At 52.1% G+C, this 21,743-nt stretch overlaps 2 protein-coding genes across 3 annotated transcripts; both read right to left on the bottom strand.

Moving 5' to 3' along the window:
* Positions 1-1,139: 1,139 nt before the first annotated feature.
* LOC307092766 (zinc finger protein 814-like) lies at positions 1,140-9,209 on the bottom strand. Of its 2 annotated transcripts, none has more exons than XM_079760246.1 (3): positions 8,684-9,209; positions 7,802-7,928; positions 1,140-3,528 (listed from the first exon to the last, which is right to left on the bottom strand). In XM_079760246.1, exons 1-3 carry the CDS (start codon positions 8,714-8,716, stop codon positions 2,141-2,143), a joined length of 1,548 nt encoding a protein of 515 aa, XP_079616372.1. In that variant the 5' UTR covers positions 8,717-9,209; the 3' UTR covers positions 1,140-2,140. The 2 variants fall into 2 exon arrangements, with proteins under 2 accessions (XP_079616372.1, XP_079616373.1); XM_079760247.1 differs by having other exon boundaries at positions 7,802-7,923.
* A 454-nt stretch (positions 9,210-9,663) lies between these two features.
* Positions 9,664-18,247, bottom strand: LOC307092769 (uncharacterized protein). Its single transcript, XM_079760250.1, has 3 exons — positions 17,995-18,247; positions 15,379-15,502; positions 9,664-14,093 (listed from the first exon to the last, which is right to left on the bottom strand). Exons 2-3 carry the CDS (start codon positions 15,497-15,499, stop codon positions 12,709-12,711), a joined length of 1,506 nt encoding a protein of 501 aa, XP_079616376.1. The 5' UTR covers positions 15,500-15,502; positions 17,995-18,247; the 3' UTR covers positions 9,664-12,708.
* Between the last annotated feature and the right edge of the window lie 3,496 nt (positions 18,248-21,743).

The following is a 21,743-nucleotide window of genomic DNA, read 5'->3' as shown; positions in this document are numbered from 1 at the left end:
CCAGGCTGCGAGTTGGAGCCCTGATTGGGGCACATGTGGGAGGCAACCAATTGATGTTTCACTCTCACATTGACGTTTCTCTCACATTAATGTCTCTCTCTCCCTCTCTCTAAAATTAATAATAATAATAAAAAAGGTGAACAGTGAAGGCTATTTCCACTTGAATCACAGGAACACTGACTGGGCCACAAAGGCCACATATCTCATCCTTCACAGCCATAGGGACTAAACATTGTGGACCTTTCTGAAAATGTGCCTTCTAAAAAATAAAATGAAATCTACCTAATAAAAGAGTAACATGCTAATTTTACCTTTGCTATGCCCACCTGCCAATCAGAAGTATGCAAATTAACCCAACAAACATGGTAGGTTAATTTGCATATGCAGATGCTGAGCGGCTGAGGGTGGGGCGGGATGCTTGCTTCATCACCATGGCGACAACACAGGTGTTCTGCACTACCCCCAGCCGCTCTGGGCCTCTGGGCAGCGTGGGAAAGCAGAAAGGCGGCTCCTGCCAGAGCGAAGGCGGTGCCAGCAGCCAGGGAAAGGAAGGCCCATTCTTGCACGAATCTTTGTGCATCGGGCCTCTAGTAGAGCAATAAATAAAAATAGAGCATGCTAACCAGTTTGTGGCAGTCTCCTGCACTCTCTCTGAATCCAGTGTTTCTGCAACAATGATCCTTCTCGTGGCCCCTGTAATCTTAAAACCACTGATGGTACCTACAGAAGTCAGGACCTCAGGGCCCACAGCTCCATGGCAGCACCTGCAGGGACAGACGTCCCCTCACCAGTGCTGGGCACGAGACAATAGGCCCTGTGAACGAGAACAAGCTCATGTTGCTATCAGAAGCAGTGAAGGTTGTCACAAGGACCCCCTTCTCAGGTTGAACTCAGAACCCCCAAGTCAGGGCATCCAAGCTACAATACAGGACCACAAAGCACAGTCTTCCCTACAGGCTACGAGCAGCAATGCAAATTAGGCCAAAACTGAAGACGTATCTTCTGCCATCACACTGGACCCGGAGGGAGGCACCCAAACTTTGGGATCCCAACCAATGCCGTTCACCCCTTCGTGCTAGCAAACCTGTCAATTTCAAAGAACCCAAAACAGTGACTAGAACCTCAAGATGAACAGTGGCTTGAATAACAAGACCTTTATTGTCATACAAACAAGAGCAACGATAGGCACAGTTCCCTGGTTGGTGAGCTGGGAGGCTGGAAAATGCCATCACAGGAGTCATGTGAGATCAACAATAGCCCTGAAAAATGTAGACCATCTTTTAAAATGCCCAGCAGAGTCCTCTAGGTCAAAACTGGAAAGGTCTATGACCTAACTTAACAGAGAGGAAATAATATGGGAAAGACAAAGTGCACACGAAACTCATGAGTCGCCCCACAAATGGGGCTTACATCCCTGAATGTTCTAGAATGGATAAACGTTGCACACTGTGGGCTTCCACCAGGAGGTAGAGTTGAAATAGCTTCTGCTCCAGAATTGCCAGTGACATAAATCTGGCCAAGACCCTGGGCAGGTTAAAAAGTGCAATGCAGCCCTACCTGGTTTGGCTCTGTGGCTCAACACAGGCAAATGGCACCTTCCTATAGGGTATACTCCAGTGTTGGCGCACTGAACAAATAGCATATAACTGCCCACTTAAGGCAGTTCTCCCATTTAAATCTGTGGTATCCAATAAGGTATGTTCTTCAGCTGAAGGCCTTCTCACATTCACTGCCCTTATAAGGTCTGTCTCTACTGTGAATTCTCTGGATGTAATGAGGCTAGACTTTGGTAATGATTTCCTACATTTGCCACAATCATAAGGCCTTCATCCAACGTGACATGGTGTGTTAGGACCAGGAGTTAAGGGTAAATAATTCCCCCATTCTGCCCTAGCCGGTTTGGCTCAGTGGATAGAGCGTCAGCCTGCAGACTGAAGGGTCTCGGGTTCAATTCTGGTCAAGGGTACATGCCCGGGTTGTAGCCTCAATCCCCAGTAGGGAGCATGCAGGAGGCAGCCAATCAATGATTCTCTGTCATCACTGATATTTCAATCTCTCTCTCCCTCTCCCTTCCTCTCTGTAATCAAAAATATATTTTAAAAAAATAACAGTTTCCCACATTCTAATACTCACAAGGCCTTTATCCAGTGTGAACTCTTCGGTGCTTAATGAGGCTTGAGCTATGGCTAAAAGATTTTCCACATTGGTTACACTCATAAGGCCTTTCTCCAGTGTGAATTCTCCTGTGTTTGATGAGACTGGAATTTTGAGTAAAGGACTTTCCACAGTCACTACACTCGTAAGGCCTTGAACCAGTGTGTACTCTCTGATGTTTTAAGAGACTGGAGCTGTAAGTAAAGAATTTCCCGCATTCACTGCACTCATAAGGCCTTTCCCCTGTGTGAACTCTCCGATGCTGAAGAAGTGCAGAGCTTTGGCTAAACGATTTCCCACATTCGCTGCACTTATATGGCCTTTCTCCACTATGAACTCTGCGGTGTTCAATGAGACTAGACTTTTGAGTAAAGGATTTTCCACATTCGCTGCAGGCGTAGGGCCTGGACCCGGAGTGAACTCTCTGGTGTTTTATGAGACTGGAGTGGTAGGTAAAGAACTTCCCACATTCACTGCACTCATAAGGCCTCTCTCCTGTGTGAACACTCCGGTGTTGAAGGAGTGCAGAGCTTTCGCTAAAGGACTTCCCACATTCACTGCACTCATAAGGCCTTTCTCCAGTGTGGATTCTTCGATGTTTAATGAGGTTGGACTTGTTGCTAAATAATTTTCCACATAAGTCACACTTGTGAGGCCGTGCTCCAGTGTGAACTCTCCGGTGTTGAATGAGGCTAGAGCTTTGCCTAAAGGACTTCCCACATTCCCCACACTCATAAGGCTTTTCCCCAGTGTGAACTCTCCAATGGTCATTAAGACTATAGCTTTTGCTGTAAGATTTTCCACATTCACTGCACATGTATCCTCTTTCTTTAGCAAGAACACTCTGGTCTTGAACAAGCTTGCGTTTGCAATTAAAATCTTTAGAGTACTCTGGGTCAGACAGAGTTCTTCCCTTATGAGAGGCTGTTCCACACTCAGTTCCCCTGTTTGACTTCTCCCTGGTGTGTGTGGCCTGGTGATGGAGATATCTTGAGCTGGCCAGGAAGTTCCTCACAACCTCCTCACAGGAACCGGGCTTCCCTGACACACAGAATTTGCAGTCGTTTACAAATGAGGCTCTGTCCACGTGGCCTCTGAAGCACATCTCTCCTGTGTGCTGCTTCTGATGCTCAAGTTCCGTGCTAACATCCAACTGTTTCTCACATGCCCCCATCTTGTACAGTTTCTGCCCATGATGTGTTCCCGGGTGCCCAGTGAAGTGCAAAATGTCTCTCACGTCCACACCACACAGCTCACAAGGATGGCCCTTCGGGGGAGACACACCTGCCTTGGGAGTCCTGACCTCTGACACTCCTTGTAAAGAACTGCTGAGCTCAGAAGGGGCCTCCTCATTCTGGGCTCCATGCCAACAACCTGAAAACAAAAAGTGCTGGTTAAGTGCATGTTAACTCCAGTGGGAAGGGGCAGTCCACACACGTGTGTCTGACAAACCCAGGAACAAGTCCATGGCATTGTGTGCAGGACCAGAGAGTTAGTGCACGTTGAGGATGGGGCTGCTCCGCAGTACTGGGCCATGAAGAGCACAGACTGGGGGAGGCCTCACGTGGTGAAGAACCCAACCATGCAGTGTACACAGAGCGTAGACACAGGGTCCACAATTCACTTCAACAAGTTCCCAAAAGAACTTTGCTACTGGTCAGAAACCAAGATGGTGGCATAGATAAACACCTATACTGCTGCCTCGTACAACAATTTCAAAATTGCAACTGGAAGACAGAGCGGACATCGTCCAGAACCACCGGAAAATTGACTGAATGGAAATTCTACAACTAGAAGGAAAGAGAAAAGGACACTGAGACTCAGAGGAGCTGTGAAGGTGCGGAGACCCGTGCGCGCGGAAAGGGCGGGCGGCTGGCTTGCTCGCGGCGCACGGAGAGGGTGGGCAGCAAGGGCGCAGCTAGCTTTCTAGTTCGGGAGGGAAACAAAACCTCCCGACTGCACGGAAATCCAGCTCCAGGTGAGACATTTGGTACCAGACTCATTCAGGGAGAATCTGGACTGTCTTGGCAGCGGGCGAACTCGAGAGCAGCCTTCTCTCAGAGGTGCGTGCAGCCATTGCCTCCAATTCTCGGAGGAAAAGGGGAGTGGGGGGTGCGGGAAGAGACTGAACAAAAAGCGTACACCTATGGATGAGGACAGTGGGGGGGGGGGGCGGTAAGGGCACAGGGTGGGGTAGGAACCTGGTGGAGGGGAGCTATGGGGGGAAAAAAGAGGAACAATTGTATTAATCTGAACAATAAAGATTAAATTAAATTAAAACTAAAAAGAACTTCGCTACTGGTGACACACAAAAGCTGTGTAGACAGGTGTGTTAAGGCGTAAGAAAATACAACTATAACAGGGCAGCTGGTAGTCAAGGACTTTTAGAAATATGCACACACCTCAGGACACAATGCATAGGGGCCAACGAGGAAAGCACCACAGATGGAGTGGTGAGAAAAACAGGCTAGACACACAGTGTAGAGATTGTGAGGCTTCCCCAGGCTGGAGGTTAGGGTAGAAGCGATAAGTCATAGAGCTGAGAAATCGGCCAAGCGTCAGAAAGGGGAAAGACAGACAGAAATGAAGTGTGGCCCCTGGCATGGACATCAAAACAGTAATCCAGCCCTAACCGGTTTGGCTCAGTGGATAGAGCGTCGGCCTGTGGACTGAAGGGTCCCAGGTTCGATTCTGATCAAGGGCGTACCTTGGTTGTGGCACATCCCCTGTAGGGGGTGCAGGAGGCAGCTGATCAGTGTTTCTCTCATTGATGTTTCTAACTCTCTATCCCTCTCCATAAAATATCAATCCTATATAATAAAAGCCTAATATGCAAATTGACCCAATGGCAGAAAGACCAGCAAAACGGCTGGTTGCTATGATGTGCATTGACAACCAGGGAGCGGACGCTCAACACAGGAGCTGCCCCTAGCCTGCAGGCCCCAAGCCAGCCAAGGCGGGTGCCAGCACCTGCCATCCCCCCTCCCCACCAATCGCCCTGCTGAGGGAAGCGACTGGCAGTGGCAGTGGGGGGTGGGGCCAGTGAGCAGGCGGAACCAGGCCAGCCTAGGCAGGTGCCAGTGGGGGCCCCTCGATCACCCCGCCGGTGGCCCCAAAGATGGACCCTGAATGTCGGCCAGGCCTAGGGACCCTACCCGTGCATGAATTTCATGCACCGGACCTCTAGTAAAATATAGTTTAAAACAACAACAACAGCAACAACAACAAAAACAATAATCCAACAGAATAGTTGTCTGGTAGGATTTGAACACAGCACTGGCATCGCACTCTCCTCCAGGTGCCTCTCCTCACATTCTGCTGAGCCTGGATTCATGTACATTCTATGAACCACCTCTTTGTAACCCAACCCAACTCCCTCAGTGAGCAAATGCATGGCACCTCATACAGGTGCTAAGAGAAGGACAGCACACAGGAGTAACCAGCACTAGCCCAGAACAACTCGGCACCTCACAGCCAACAGAAAAGAAAACCAAACACTACACAGAGAACGTCGAAGGAGGGTCTTGCAAGAACAGCCCACAGTCCATGGGAGGAGGAACCATGTCAGTGATGGGGATCCTGGCCCAGGCAGGCCTGAGGCAATGCCAGCTAGAAGGAGGCACAGAACCTAGGCACACAGGGCCTGGGACCTGAACTGAAGCACAATAATCTCTATTTTGTCAAACTGCTGTTTGCAATTCTCTGCTATTTTTAGATGGTCCCTTGTTCTGCGAATTAACTCTGCTTTTTAGCTTCTGTGAACACACGCTTCACGCTTGCTTGAATAACAGGGAAGATGAGCTTAGCTGTCTGACCTTGCAGGCTAGGCATCTAACGTCAGGGGCTGAGACTCCCATGCTCTCATACCAGGTGTCTTTTAGTTACCTGTACTCAAGGCTACTGTTCTGTGTTGCATTCAAAGGTACAGGCTTGCTGGGAAATACTCCTAAGCATATATAGGGCTCTTTTGAAAACTTGCAAAAGGGACGGGAAGCCCCATATTTAGGAGACAAAGACATTAGAAAAGAATAAAGGGAACACTTCCTCCTTATTGCGGGGCTCAGACTTTGGAGCAACATTCCTCTGAGCCTGCGAGCGTAATAAAATACTCCAAATTAATTTGCTTACAGGCCTCTGATATTCAGCTCGCTGATTTACGATATAATAGAACAAAGTCATTCGGTCAAAAGTCAAGGAGAAGCAAGTTAGGGGTATCCAATGGATTCACTGGAAGACTTCCGACCCTGATTCCTTCCCTGCAAGTCTGGGGCTCTTCGAGGAAGGACAGGGTCATGCACAGACCTCAACCCCACTAAGCACAGCACCCATCCAGGGTCTAAGCACTGTACCCATCCAGGGTCTAAGCACAGCACCCATCCAGGGGGATAAGCACAGCACCCATCCAGGGGGATAAGCACAGCACCCATCCAGGGGTCTAAGCACAGCACCCATCCAGGGGTCTAAGCACAGCACCCATCCAGGGTCTAAGCACAGCACCCATCCAGGGTCTAAGCACAGCACCCATCCAGGGGTCTAAGCACAGCACCCATCCAGGGGTCTAAGCACAGCACCCATCCAGGGTCTAAGCACAGCACCCATCCAGGGGTCTAAGCACAGCACCCATCCAGGGTCTAAGCACAGCACCCATCCAGGGTCTAAGCACAGCACCCATCCAGGGGTCTAAGCACAGCACCCATCCAGGGTCTAAGCACAGCACCTATCCAGGGGTCTAAGCACAGCACCCATCCAGGGTCTAAGCACAGCACCCATCCAGGGGTCTAAGCACAGCACCTATCCAGGGGTCTAAGCACAGCACCCATCCAGGGTCTAAGCACAGCACCCATCCAGGGGTCTAAGCACAGCACCCATCCAGGGTCTAAGCACAGCACCCATCCAGGGGTCTAAGCACAGCACCCATCCAGGGGTCTAAGCACAGCACCCATCCAGGGTCTAAGCACAGCACCCATCCAGGGGTCTAAGCACAGCACCCATCCAGGGTCTAAGCACAGCACCCATCCAGGGTCTAAGCACAGCACCCATCCAGGGGTCTAAGCACAGCACCCATCCAGGGTCTAAGCACAGCACCCATCCAGGGTCTAAGCACAGCACCCATCCAGGGTCTAAGCACAGCACCTATCCAGGGGTCTAAGCACAGCACCCATCCAGGGTCTAAGCACAGCACCCATCCAGGGGTCTAAGCACAGCACCCATCCAGGGTCTAAGCACAGCACCCATCCAGGGGTCTAAGCACAGCACCCATCCAGGGGTCTAAGCACAGCACCCATCCAGGGTCTAAGCACAGCACCCATCCAGGGGTCTAAGCACAGCACCCATCCAGGGTCTAAGCACAGCACCCATCCAGGGTCTAAGCACAGCACCCATCCAGGGGTCTAAGCACAGCACCCATCCAGGGGTCTAAGCACAGCACCCATCCGGGGTCTAAGCACAGCACCCATCCAGGGGTCTAAGCACAGCACCTATCCAGGGGTCTAAGCACAGCACCCATCAGGGTCTAAGCACAGCACCCATCCAGGGGTCTGGGGAAGAAAGCAGTGCCTCGGTCCTGGTGTGAGGACAGACCTGCTACTGGGGGAAAGGGAAGGGCAGACAGTACTGCCCCCGGCATAGGGGGGGTTGAAATCCTTACCCAGGGAGGTTATCAGAGTCAAGTTCTCCAGCATCACGTCGTGGTACAGGCGTCTCTGAGCCTCATCCAGGAGCTCCCATTCCTCCGAGGAGAAGTGCAGGGCCACGTCCTCAAAGGTCACCCTGCCCTGGCACGAGGGGGACAGCTGAGACCAGAAAAGGCTCCTCTACCGAGAACCCACAATCCTCCCCCCAAACCCTCCGCCTCCCCCCATCCGCCCTGTGCTGTCCTCCTGACAATCGCCCCAACTCAAAGGACAGTCCACGTCCCGGTGCCACTGTGACCTCACGGAGGACAGGGTCCCCCCTTTCCTGTGCCCTGTGTTCCCCAGGAAGAGACCGGAAGCCCCCCAACACTCAGCTCAGTTCTGCCTGGAGCAGCACACGGCCCGGGACCAGCGCCGGCATCACCGTCCAGGCGGGTTTTACCGGCCGGAGGAACACCCGCACCTTCACGGGACCCTCGGGAGGGACTGGGGTCTGTGCCCGGGTGTCCCCAGGCTCTCGGTGCCCAGATCGGGGACCAGCTCTCCAAGTCCGAGAGAAGACATCCCAGGACGGTGAGGGGGGCCGGGGCCGGGAGGGACGGGTCCCCCTCCCCTTCCCTGGGGTCCCACAAGCTCCTCCGCAGCCGCGGGGCCCGGGGAGGGGCTGGCCCCGGAGACACGCGGTCCCGGGGCTCCGCGGGCCCCGCCGCCCGGACCCGGCTGCCCCGAGGCCCGGACCCGCGCCGCCGCGGACCCCCCGCAGCCGGGGCGGCTCGTCCTCCCGGGCCGCTCCCCGCCCGTCACACCGGGGCCCCCCCGAGCGCCTCGCGGGCCTGACGCGGGGCCGGGGCTGCGGGGCCGGGTCGGGGAGGCGGGGAGGCCGGGGCCGCGCTCACCTCAGCCGGGCGCCCGGGCGCGGCCGCCGCCATTGGAACCTGCGGGCGGAGCGGGCGGGGCGGCGGGCGAGGAGGCGGCTCCCTCCCGCCCTGAAGCGGGTCCCTCGCGGGGTCGCCGAGCCTCACACCCGCGTCTGTGCGGCGGGGAGAACGGCTCCCGCCACCTTCGGACCCGGCACCTGGACCCGGCCTGATCGGTCCGAAACCTCTGACAGACAAAACCCACAGCGACTAACGTGGCCGCCAGGGGAGTCGCAGGAAGTACCGCCCACTCGCAGTGCGTCACACGCGATAGCCCTTTTCCTAAGTCGTCATTGGTTAGTGGTGCTGCCGCTCCCCTGTGGGCCTTCTGGGAAATGTAGTTCCTTCCCACAGCTGCAGGAAAGGCAGGGGAAAAAGGGCTTATTGTGCAAAATAAGGCTCAGCAGCGAGGTTTGCGGGAAGTGGACTATCCAGTGGGCTCTGCCTCCTTTTTTATTTATTTATTTATTTAATATATTTTATTGATTTTTTACAGAGAGGAAGAGAGAGGGATAGAGTTAGAAACATGGATGAGAGAGAAACATCGATCAGCTGCCTCTTGCACACCCCCTACTGGGGATGTGCCCGCAACCAAGGTACATGCCCTTGACCGGAATCGAACCTGGGACCCTTGAGTCCGCAGGCCGACGCTCTATCCACTGAGCCAAACCGGTTTCAGCTCTGCCTCCTTTTTAAAGGGATGGCAGTCGTTTTCCTGGAAGTCCTGTCTGCAGCTGATCACCCAAGGTTTGTGGACACGTTATTTCAGGCTTTGAAGGTGAGCATGCCCCCAGAGGGTAAAAGGAGTATTTCCCATTCTCACAAAGGCTACAGACCCAAATAAAAATACTGCATAGAGTCATTCAGACACAAATATGTCCACTGGTAGCCGAAGCTAATACACATGGTCTATTTCTTTTTCTTTTTTTAAATACTTTTATTGATTTCAGAGAGGAAGGAAGATGGAGAGAAACATCAATGATGAGAGAGTCATTGATCAGCTGCCTCCTGCATGACCCCACGGGGGATCGAGCCCACAACCCAGGCATGTGCTCTTGACCAGAATCGAACCTGGGACCCTTCACTCCGCAAGCCGATGCTTTATCCACTGAGCCAAACCGGTCAGGGCCGCATGGTCTATTTCAAGGCAAATGCATCACTCCCCATCATCACGACTGTTTCTCAGTCTATGTAAGTTTGGTCAGGACAACAGAGAAAACACTCCAGATTTGCTCCTCATCATCTCAAACATTATTTCCTCGATTGCATATCCTGCCCCATTATGGTGACCTCCGGCCAGGTGTTTGAAATCCTGTGGAAGTTTACCATCATTTCCGTCTCCTTGTTAATTGCTGTATTCGTCCTTTTCCTCTGGAGAACTATGCTTGTGGTGAGTCTACTAAAGTACCTTATAAATAAATACCTTTTTATTCATAAATAAGCAAAGAGTTTTAAACCACTGGACTCTTTATTTGCATTCAGTACTGTAAATGTCCCTCAGCATTGATGTTTTTCTTGTTTTCTGGTCACTGATTTTGGGGAAGGTACCGCATATCAGCCCTTCACTGACCACCCCAGGCTTCTCCTTCCCCAAGCCCCCATCACCTGCCCTCGCTACCCTGGCCCAGTCTTTGAGGGCTGCCCTCCACCAGAACGCCAGTTCCCACAGGCAGGAAACTCGGTACCTCCAGAGTCTGGAACAGTCCAGCCCAAGCGTCCACACTCTAGGTCTTTACAGGTCTCAGCTGTGCCGCCCGTGGCTGTTGCCCCTCCATCCAGCCTGATTCAGGTTCTCATCACTAGAGCCTCCCCTCAGCCCTCCCACTCATGTGCTGACAGGAAACACCCTCACCAGCCCTGTCCAGGGCCCCCATCCTTGTTGCTTGCTCCACCACACACCCCAGTAGCACATTAATACCCTGAGTCCAGGGTCCCTCACCTCACAACAGGGGGAGGGGTCTACTCTGCACAGGCCCAATTTAGGGAGAGGGGCAACAACGTACCCCCTCAATGTGGCATCAGTTTGAGTCCAAGCCTCTCCTTCTGGAAGCACTTGTATCACACAATGTTCTTGGCAGTGCAGATGCACAGCACCATGTCCTGGAGAATCTAAGCTACCTCCAGGGCTGCCTAGGAGGTGATGGTGCTGAGGGGGGATTGATATTTAATAAAACCAAAGTAGAGCCCTGACCGGTTTGGCTCAGTGGATAGAGCGTCGGCCTGTGGACTAAAGGGTCCCAGGTTCGATTCCGGTCAAGGGCATGTACCTTGGTTGCGGGCACATCCCCAGTGGGGGGTGTGCAGGAGGCAGCTGATTGATGTTTCTCTCTCATCGATATTTCTGGCTCTCTATCCCTCTCCCTTCTTCTCTGTAAAAAAATCAATAAAATATATTTAAAAAAGAAAAAAATATATATTAAAAAAAGAAAAAAAATCCCAAGTAGAAAATTACCCCTAAAATGAAAAAAAACAGAGGCTCAACACCAGTGGGCCTCAGGTGTGTATATGGGCTGATTAAAGGCAGGGCTTTCCTGAGGTGAACTGACTTGGGGCCAAAGCATCAGGGGGCTTCTCGCAGAGAAAGTAGATTCAGTTACAGCGGGCCAGGGGCCTGGGGATGGGGAGAGAAGGCTGGAGAGACCTCTGGATGGAGACAGCAGAGCCCTGGCCAGCTCCTCTCAGGCGGACACAGAACCCCAATCCCTCCCAGGGGCCTGCCTTGGGCTCCTCTCTGACAGCTCCTGGCAGGACACAGCGTGGCCAGCTGCAGGGGGAACATCCCGGGCAAAGGCAGGAGAGAGTGAGGGAAGGTGGGCTGTGCAGGCAGAGCCCCATCTCCGTGAACTAGAGTGGATGGTCTGTTTAAAAAAGAAATAAAAATTAACATATATTTTTATTGGTTTCAGAGAAGGAAGAGGGAGAGAGAAACATCAAAGATGAGAGAGAATCACCTATTGGCTGCCTTCTGCACTCGCCCCACTGGGGACTGAGCCCACAACCCGAGCATGTGCCCTTGACCGGAATCTAAACCTTCAGTCCACAGACTCTATCCACTGAGCCAAACCAGCCAGAGCTCTTTTAATTTTTCAGAGAGAGTGTAAGGGGGTGGTGGGAGGGGGAGAAAGAGAGAGAAAGAGAGAGAGAGAGAGAGAAAGAGAGAGACAATGACTGGATGTCTCCTATGTCTCCTAAACTAGCCATAACTGGGAGCCAAGGATCAAACCTGCAAAACAGAACCACAAAGTCACACGGTCTTTATTCCGAGGCCTGGGGCAGTACTGCAAACGAAGTCGATATTGGGCAAAGAGTGGTTTTCTGCCATTCTGCTGTCCCTTCTGAAGCACAGAGTTTGGGATCCCCACAGTATCTGGTGACTCCACATGCCAGATCACACCTGTGCTTGCAAATCATCCCAGGCGGCGACTGGGACCACCAGAACTAAAGGTGCAAAAGCAAAAACGCCATTACAAAAACATCGTAAACCAGAGCAGTGCACAGCAAGCAGTTTGCAGGCTGGTGAATAAGAAGCTGAAACAATTGGTGACAACAAAATGTGAGACCCACAACGTCCCTGAGAGGTAGCTCTTCTTAGCTGAGGATGGGGGCTCCGGATGAACCCTGGGTTGGGTCCATTCCCTACTCAGAGAGAAAGGAATGAAGATCCTGCCATGAGCTCCGAGTCTTCATAATTCACTTAAGCACAAGTGACAACACATAATTCCTTTCCCTGAGCATCAGGGGTGGTGACTGATGCACACTGTTCAGGTGAGCCAGGTGGTGGTGAGGTCACTTCAGCCACAAAGACTCACAGTGACACCAATCAGGTAGGAGATCTCGGCACATTAGCAAGTGCAATGCAGCTCCTTCAAGCCTCCCTTGTACCTCAGATTTGTGAGGAATTGAGAAGAGTGTATATTCCAATAAAAGGAGTTTATACTCAGGTAAATGGGTCTGAGTCTCCGTCAGTGTTGTAGTGTGAGAAAGATAAAACATCCCCTGCACAGTTAAGGCTTTTCTCCAGTGTGGACTCTCAGATGTCTAACAAGGCTAGGTTTCCATCTAAAACATTCCCCACATTCACTGCACTCATAAGGCTTTTCTCCGGTGTGAATTCTGAGGTGGCCCATGAGCTTAGATCTTCGGCTGAAGGACTTCCTACAATTACCACACTGATATGGCTTTTCTCCAGAGTGAATTCTCTGATGCTCTGTCAGCGTGGAGATTAGCATGAAGGACTTCCCACATTCACTGCACTCATATGGCTTTTCTCCTGTGTGAACTCTCTTATGGTAATAGAGGTGACTATTGCTCCTAAAAGATTTTCCACATTCATGACACTCGTAAGGTTTCTCACCAGTGTGAATTCTGTAGTGTTGAATGAGGGTACACTTTTGACTAAAGGACTTCCCACAGCCACTACATACAAAAGGTTTCTCACCAGTGTGCGTTCTCTTGTGTAGACTGAGGTAAGAGCTTTGACTGAAGGACTTTCCACAAACAGTACACTTATACGGCTTCTCTCCAGTGTGAATTCTGTAGTGCTGAATGAGGGTAAACTTTTGTCTGAAGGCCATCCCACATTCACTACATGCAAAAGGTTTCTCACCAGTGTGAATTCTGTGGTGTTGAATGAGGGCACACTTTTGACTGAAGGCCTTCCCACATTCACTACACGCAAAAGGTTTCTCACCAGTGTAAATCCTCTTGCGTTGACGGCGGTTAGAGCTTTGACTGAAGTCCTTCTCATAATCACTATCCTCATAGGGACTTTCTTCAGCATAAACGCTTCTATGTTGCTTGAGGTTCAAGATACGGCTAAAAACTTTCCCACGTGTGTTATACTCATAAATTTTTTCTTCTGAAAAGTCAGCCTGATGTTGAACAAAGTTCTGGTTGTGGCTGGCAGCTTTTTCATCTTCACCCCAATACTGATAACTTTCTCCACTGAGAAATTCCAGCGAAATCTCACTACCACTGTGTGGCTCCTCAGTGGTGAGAGGGGCCTGGATCTGGAGAAGCTCTGAGATGGCTGGGAAGTCTTCCCCAACCTCCCCACTGGTTGAAGGCAGCCCTGATAAGTAGAAGCTGCAGCTGGTCACAAACGAGGCCCTGTCCACAGCTCCTTTCCAGGGCTTCTCTCCACTGGCTTCCCTCTGTTGCTGATGAGGGTTTGCATTGAAACAGAAGACTCTCACACATGCGTCACCAAAGAAGCGTTTCGGCTCAAAGTCTGCTGCTGGTGACTCCGTCAGGTGCAGAATATCTTTTAACACAGAGAAACACCTCCCACAGAGATGGGTCCTCTGGGTTGCCCTGACCTGTGACTCTCCTTGTACAGATATGCTGTGCTCAGGACGGACCTCCTCATCATCCGTTTTATGCCAACAACCTGAAATGAGAGAAATGAGCAGGAACTGGATGTTGACTGTGGTGACAGAGGGAAGTCCCATTGCTAAAGTGTTTTGCACATAATACATGGGTTCTATGCAATTGACTGAAAGTAAGAGATGTGCGGGAAGGGTTAATAAGAGGCTGCTGTGAAGGTCTGGCCTTTGAAGATTACAATACAGGAAAGACCTCACCAGAAACATGACGCAAAGATGGCAAGGACCACGTGGAAGAGAAGCCCGACCTCCTGCTAACAGCACTCAGCAGGGCTTGTCTGCTGGTGAAGGGGGCAAGCTGGGCATGAGGTTGGCAATGTCGTATTCCAAGTAAAATTCAATAAACCAATACCTGGTGTCGAAGACTACCTAAGCATGAATGTGCACCTCATAACACATGTGTTGGCCATTGTTACAGAATACCAGTAATGCAGAGACAGCAGTGCAGAGGAACAGGTGATACAAAAAGCCCAAATGGTGAAGGTAGCCAAATGCCAGGAAGTCACAGATTCAATGACAAGTCAGCAAAGTGTCAAGTAAGGGAAAGAAAAGGGAGAAATGAGATGTGGCCGGTGGCATTTGCATCTAAACACTGGACAGCAGGGTATTTCTGGTATAATCTGAACACAGCCCATGTGGCATACCTTCCCCCAGGTACCACTAAGCAAGGCCAGGCTCCTCTGAGATCATCTTGCATGTGCGCCCTGTGAAAAAAACTGGGTTCTCCCTGCACCTTCTACTGTACAAGTACACAAAACCTAAATATTCTGAGTATTAGTGAAGGACAACAGAGGTGAGCAGCCAGCACTGGCCCTGACCAACACAGCTCGCAATAGTATTCAGGGAACAGAATATTACAAACAATGGAAGGAGGTCTTACAAGAACAGCCCATGGTTCATGTAAGTAAAGACCATGATCTGGCACAGGCAGTCACAAAGAGCCTTTAGCTAGAGGAAGGGGGCAGAAGTGGAAGCCACTGGGTGAACACAATCACTGTACCGTGAAGAGGTAGTGCAAGGTGGCACCCATTACGCTGTCTGCAAGACTCCTGACTCCCAGGCACTTCCTGCACTTTTTGAGGCAACTTGTGTTATGGATGTTCGTGGGGTCCATTGGACGGACGCTCCACACAGCTCATCACTGGCAGCCACCGCACATTTAACAAGAATGAGGGGGAATTAGCAGAGCCCCCGCTTTGGTCTGACTGTGGAAGAGAGAAAGCTACATCTGCAGAATAAAGAGAAAAGTGGGCATCTACTCAAGACACTGGGACAATGTGAAGCTCTTACCTACAGATGACACAAGTGCGAACACTTCCAGCATCACCTCACAGTACAGAAGTCTTTGGGGCTCATCCAGGAGCCCCCACTCCTCCTGGGAGAAGGCAATGGCCACGTCCTCAAAGTCCATATCCTGTCACAATGGAGAGAGTTCAGTCCATGATCAGCTTCTCTCCTAAGATTCCACTTTTTCATACTCCCACCCACCACATCCATCTGCTCCCTCTACTCCCCACATCAGAGAAGATACCAGGCCTTGGTCCCATCAAAGTCACTCTCTCCTTTTATTCCTACTGACACTGTGTCTTCCCCCCTCAATAAGGGCAGATGGGCATAGAGATGACACCTGTGCTCTGGAACTCCCAGGTAGGCCACCCTGCCCCTTGTCAATAACAGTGATGTCACCAACACAGGGTAGGGAGGGATGTTGGCCATAAAGAGTGTGAGTGATTTGACAATGGCCTTGTCAGGCAATACCCTTGTAGTCCCCCAGATTGTACCTCAAAGACAGCAAAATCATGGCATCACACATCAACCTTTCAACCCGAATTCCAGTTTGCCGAGGCCATCACTTTGCACTACCTGCTGCACATAATTATTTAAACCACACGTGTCCTACACAGCTTCATTCCCTGAGGCAAAATTTCAAAGATAACACCCATATGGGGTGACAGGGATGGTTTTATTTCCTAATCATCATCTTTTCCAAAATTGTAATTCATCACCTCTGTAATGTATTTCTCTCTCACCTTCACCTTTCCCCATGCCAGTAGAGATATTCAAGCCCTGGTTACACTGTTGTATGCTGTCTCATTCCTGTATCATCCCTCACAGCAACAGGCATGACATCTAAGCTCTGGAACTGGCACACAGCACCACACATCCCCCTTTTTGGGAAATGAGCCTAAAATTCCCCTTATTGTATGGTCCAGATCCCACCCGAAATGGACTCACCCTTCATTCCCTCTTATGTCAATGTCAGGGCCCTGTGGCCATGAATTCACACTCCCTCTCCACGTGCACATCACTTTCTCCCACACCTCTCTCACTCCTGCACTCCCACAGCCCAGCCCCCATAGGCATCTCCTTGGCCTCTTCCTCCTTACTCAGCAGGTGTGGACCAGAGAATGCTTGCCAAATTCAAATGGGATCCAGTACTGCCAGACTCTGAGAGTCCACACTCACAGAGGCAGCTTTGAGACCTTCTATGAAGGCCTCTCTCTATGACTGGTTTTCCCCTCAACCTCACCTATTGAGAACCACAATCAGATCTCAGATACCCAGAGCCCACCTGCCCTGGTGCTGCACTTGATGTCCCTTCAGCAGTCACAGCCAACATCTCTCCACTTACCCGTCACTCAAGTCCCAGCCCCGGTGGTCCTGTGCACCAAGCCCAGTGAGTCTCACAGGTGACCACTCAAGCCTCTAGCTCACCCACAAGACTGACTGCAACCCCCAGGCCACACCCAGGGTCACAGCAAAACCCTGGTGAGTGTTTAGAGAATATGTACCAGCCCTAGTCTCCTCTTGTTGGATTTACTCTTCAGCCTCCAATTCATCTCATGTCCACTCATCTTTTAAAGGCCTTGGCCGCTGGGAAACCATTATCCACCCAACACTCTACATGACCACTCTGTCCCTTTGCTGTGTTGTGACACCCACCTCCCACAACAGGGGCCCCAGCAGGAAAGCCAGTCCTCGGGGTCAAACTGTCCCTGTGAGCTACTAAGACCATTACCATCCTGACCATGATTCCCTGTATTAGAGTGATAACCAGCCCTGGCTCATGTGGCTGAGTTGGTTGAGCACCCACCCAGGCGCAGAGAGGTGGCAGGTTCCAGTCCTGGTCAGGGCACATGCCTGGGTGGTGGGCTGGATCCACAGAATGGCTTGTGCAGGCAGCAACAGACCCTGGTTTCTTGCTCATCACTGTTCGTCTCTCTCCCTCCCCCTTCCTTTCTATATTGAGAGTGAAATACACACACACACACACACACACACACACACACACACACACACACCTGATGGTTCCTGAGCCAGCTCAGTCTTCACTCCCAGCCTTTGCACATCCTGGTACCTTCTCCTGGGAGGACCCCCCACATCTCACTCCACCCGTTCCCAAAACCAGGGTCCACTTCCTAAGACCTAGTCGTGGCCTCAGGACTCTGGGCTGAGTGTCTGCAGGTCCCGGGGCAGGAAGAGGGGCTGGACAGTCCCAGGACCCCACAACCTCAGAGGCCACCATAGTGTGAGGCCCTGACATCAGCCCCACAGCCCAGCCCCTGAGCGGCTCTGCACCTGCAGGGACCTGTGGGAACTGAAGGTCTGTGGAGGGCCCGGCACCCACCGCCAGGACCCAGGGCTCAGGCTGCTCAGGGCCCGGGCCCAGCCCCGGGCCGGGCGATGCCCGCATCCCTCGGGGCTCCATGTCCCTCTGTGTTCACAGCCCCCAGCCCGTCCCCTGAGGAGGAAGTGACCCTCCTCCCGGAGCCGCCGCTCCTCCTCTCTGTCGCCTTTAGACACACACAGGCCTGGCTCCCCCTCCCGGCTCAGCCCCCACGGCCTCCCCGGCGGCACCGCAGCCCGTCGCCCTCCCCTCCCCCTGCGCCCCCCACGGGCACTCACTGCTCTGGGCGCTGCGGCCTGGGCTGCGGGCCTGAGCGGCGCCGGCCCCGAGGCGGAAGGGCCGATGGGGTGACGCTGAGGGAACTCCGTCCGCGGAGAGGAGGCTCGGACGCCCCAATATCGAAAGTTGCGGCTCAGCAGGCCTCAGACAGCCCTGCCCAGCGGGGACGCGGCCTCCCACGGCTCCTCCTGCTCGCGATCGGCCCGCTGAAGCCCGGGAGCCGGTGAACAGCTTGAGGAAGTCAAAATGTCCGCCAGGAAGAAGACTCCGGAAGTCCCGCCCTAACCTGATGCGGAGGCCTTTATTGCCACTTGCGTAGCCGCATTGTTTTCTGGGTAATGTAGTTTTCTCAACCGCTCAGGAGAGGGCCAGCTTTCCAGCCCAGGAACTTGAGGAACAAGGTGTTGGGCGCTGCCAGTGGGGCTGGGCAAGGAGGGGATGGGCCCAGAGGCCTGGTTCCCTGGGACAGACTGACGGATCTCCCAGGGGAGGAGGGAGGACTGGGAGAGTACCCCAAGAAACATATACATGGGGGAAATGGGAGACATCTGTAATATTATCAACAATAAAAAATACATATGAGTTGTGTGCAAGCATATGAGCCTAACCAGCGGTTAAGGACAACAGGGGGGTGGGGGCATGTGTGGGGAGGGGTGTGGGATGCGAATGGGGGGATGAGGACAAATATGTGATACCTTAATCAATAAATAAATTAAAAAAAAATACATATGAGGGGTGGAGCAGCAATGGGGAGATAAGGACACATATGAAATAGCTTAATCAATAAAGAAATTTTTAAAAATAATAAAAATTAAAAAATATATATTTAAAAAGTATTTCAAAAGAAGATAGCCCAATTGGTGTGGCTGAGTGGTTGAGCATCAACCTATGATCCAGGAGGTCACGGTTGTATGCCTGGTCAGGGTACATATGTGGGTTGCAGGTTCAATCCCCAGTGTGGGTGGGAACTTTCAGGAGGCAGCTAATCAGTGATTCTCATTATTGATGTTTCTCTCTCTCTCCATTCCTCTCTCTAAGATCAATATATATATATCCTATATAATAAAGAGTAATATGCAAATTTACCATCACTCCAACACAGAAGATGGCCTTCCCCATGTGGTCAAAGATGGCTGCCACAAGGTGGCCAGCAGGGGAGGGCAGTTGTGGGCGATCAGGTCAGCAGGGCTGGGCAGTTAGGGGTGACCAGGCCAGCAGAGAAGGGCAGTTGGGGGGGACCAGACCTACAGGGGAGGGTAGTTGCGGGGGACCAGGCCTGCAGGGGAGGGCAGTTGAGAGGGACCAGGCCTGCAAGGGAGATAGTTGGAGGGGCAACCAGGCCTGCAGGAGAGGACAGTTAGGGCGGGCCAGGCCTGCAGAGGATGGCAGTTGGTGACGACCAGGCCACCTGGGGAGGGCAGTTAAGGGCAACCAGGCTGGCAAGGGAGGGCAGTTGGGGGCGACCAGGTCAGCAGAGGAGAGCAGTTAGGGGCAATTGGGCCGGAAGGGGAGGGCAGTTGATGGCGTCTAGGCCTGCAGGGGAGGACAGTTAGGGGTGATGAGGCCAGAAGGGGAGGGCAGTTGATGGCGTCTAGGCCTGCAGGGGAGGACAGTTAGGGGTGATGAGGCCTGCAAGGGAGGGCAGTTGGGGGCAATCAGGCCTGCAGGGGAGAGAAGTTGGAGGGGACCAGGCTTTCAGGGGAGGCAGTTGGGGGGTGGGGGGAGATCAAGACTGCAAGGGAGGGCAGTTGGGAGGGACCAGGCTGGCAGGGGAGGGCAGTTGGGGGCGACCAGGCCTGCAGGGGAGGGCAGTTATGGGTGACCATGTCAGCAGGGGAGGGCAGTTAGGTGTGACCAGGCCTTCAGGGGAGGGCAGTTGGGGGGGACCAGGCCTACATGGAAGGGCAGTTGGGGGCAACCACATCTGCAGGGGAGAGAAGTTGGGGGGGAATCAGGCCTGCAGGGGAGGGCAGTTGGGAGGGACCAGGCCTTCAGGGAGGGCAGTTGGGAGGGACCAGGCCTTCAAGGTTAGGGCAGTTGGGGGCGATGAGGCCGGCAGGGGAGGGCAGTTAAGAACAACCAGGCTGGCAAGGGAGGGCAGTTGGGGGAGACCAGGCTGGCAGGGGAGGGCAGTTAGGAGGAATTGGGACAGCAGGGAAGGGCAGTTGGGGGCGTTCAGGCCTGCAGGGGAGGACAGTTAGGGGTGACCAGGCCGGCAGGTGAGGGCAGTTAGGGGCAATAGGGCTGGCAGGGGAGTAGTTAGGCATTGATCAGTCTGGCAAGGGAGTGGTTAGGGGGTGATCAGGCTGGCAGGCAGAAGCGGTTAGGGGCAATCAGGCAGCAGGCAGGTGAGCAGTTGGGAGCCAGCAGTCCTGGATTGTGAGAGGGATCCCAGATTGGAGAGGGTGCAGGCTGGGCTGAGGGACAACCACCCCCGCCCCTGTGCACAAATTTTGTGCACCAGGCCTCTAGTACACGTACACACACACACACACACACACACACACACACATATATATGGCCCGGTGCATGAATTTGTGCATAGGTGGGGGTCCAGTCAGCCTGGCTAGGGGGAGGGGACATGGGCAGTTGGCCATCCTGCCTGCTGATTGAACTCCTGGTGGAGGAAACAATTTGCATATTAGCCTTTTATTATATAGGATATACACTGAGTGCCCAGATTATTATGCATTCAGAGATCATAATAATATGGCCACTCAGTGTCTGTCTATCTATCTATCTATCTATCTATCTATCTATCTATCTATCTATATCTATCTATCTCAAAGCCTAAGCAACAGTTATAACCTGTCGACCAAATGACTGGTAGACCAATCGCTATGATGCACACTAACCACCAGGGGTCAGATGCTAAATGTAGGAGCTCCCCCTGGTGGTCAGTATGCTCCCACATCCAACCTCTCATGGTCCCTCTGCCTGGACTGGGTGAGATGGCCCTGATCAGCCCTGATTGCCAGCCAGGCCAAGGGACTACACTAGTGCACGAATTAATGCACCGGGCCTCTAATATATATATATATATATATATATATATATATATATATATATATATATATATATATATATATATATATGTATATACATATAATACTTATAAGTTCTGCCTGGTTTGGCTCAGTGGATAGAGCATCGGCCTGCAGACTGAAGGGTCCTGGGTTTGATTCTGGTTGATGGCACATGCCTGTGTTGCAGGCTTGACCTCCAGTACGAGGCATGCAGGAGGCAGCCAATCAGTGATTCTCTCTCATTATTGATGTTTCTATCGCTCTCCCTCTCCCTTACTCTCTGAAATCAATTAAAAAATATTTTTAAAAAGTATATACAGCCCCAACCGGTTTGGCTCAGTGAATAGAGCGTCAGCCTGCGGATTAGAGGGTGCCAGGTTCTATTCCAGTCAAGGGCATGTGCCTTGGTTGTGGGCACGTCCCCAGTGGGGGGTGTGCAGGAAGTGTCTGATTGATGTTTCCCTCTCATCGATGTTTCTAACTTTCTATGCCTCTCCTTTCCTCTCTGTAAAAAATCAATAAAATATATATTTTAAAAAGTATATACGTATATGCATAGCCCATGGACATAGACAATAATGTGGTGAGCTCCTACAAGCAATGGGGACAGAGTAGAGGGAGGCCAAGGGGGAGCGGGAACATGGGGAGCATCTGTAATTGATTCAAAAATTAAAAACAATAGTGCACCCAGCAGGTGTGGCTCAATGGGTGGCAGTGGACCC

The sequence above is a fragment of the Cnephaeus nilssonii genome (genome assembly GCF_951640355.1).
Source record: "Cnephaeus nilssonii genome assembly, chromosome: 20".
Taxonomy (NCBI): domain Eukaryota; kingdom Metazoa; phylum Chordata; class Mammalia; order Chiroptera; family Vespertilionidae; genus Cnephaeus; species Cnephaeus nilssonii.
The sequence above is the reverse complement of the archived record's forward strand: the minus strand, read 5'-3'. Positions and strand labels throughout refer to the sequence as shown.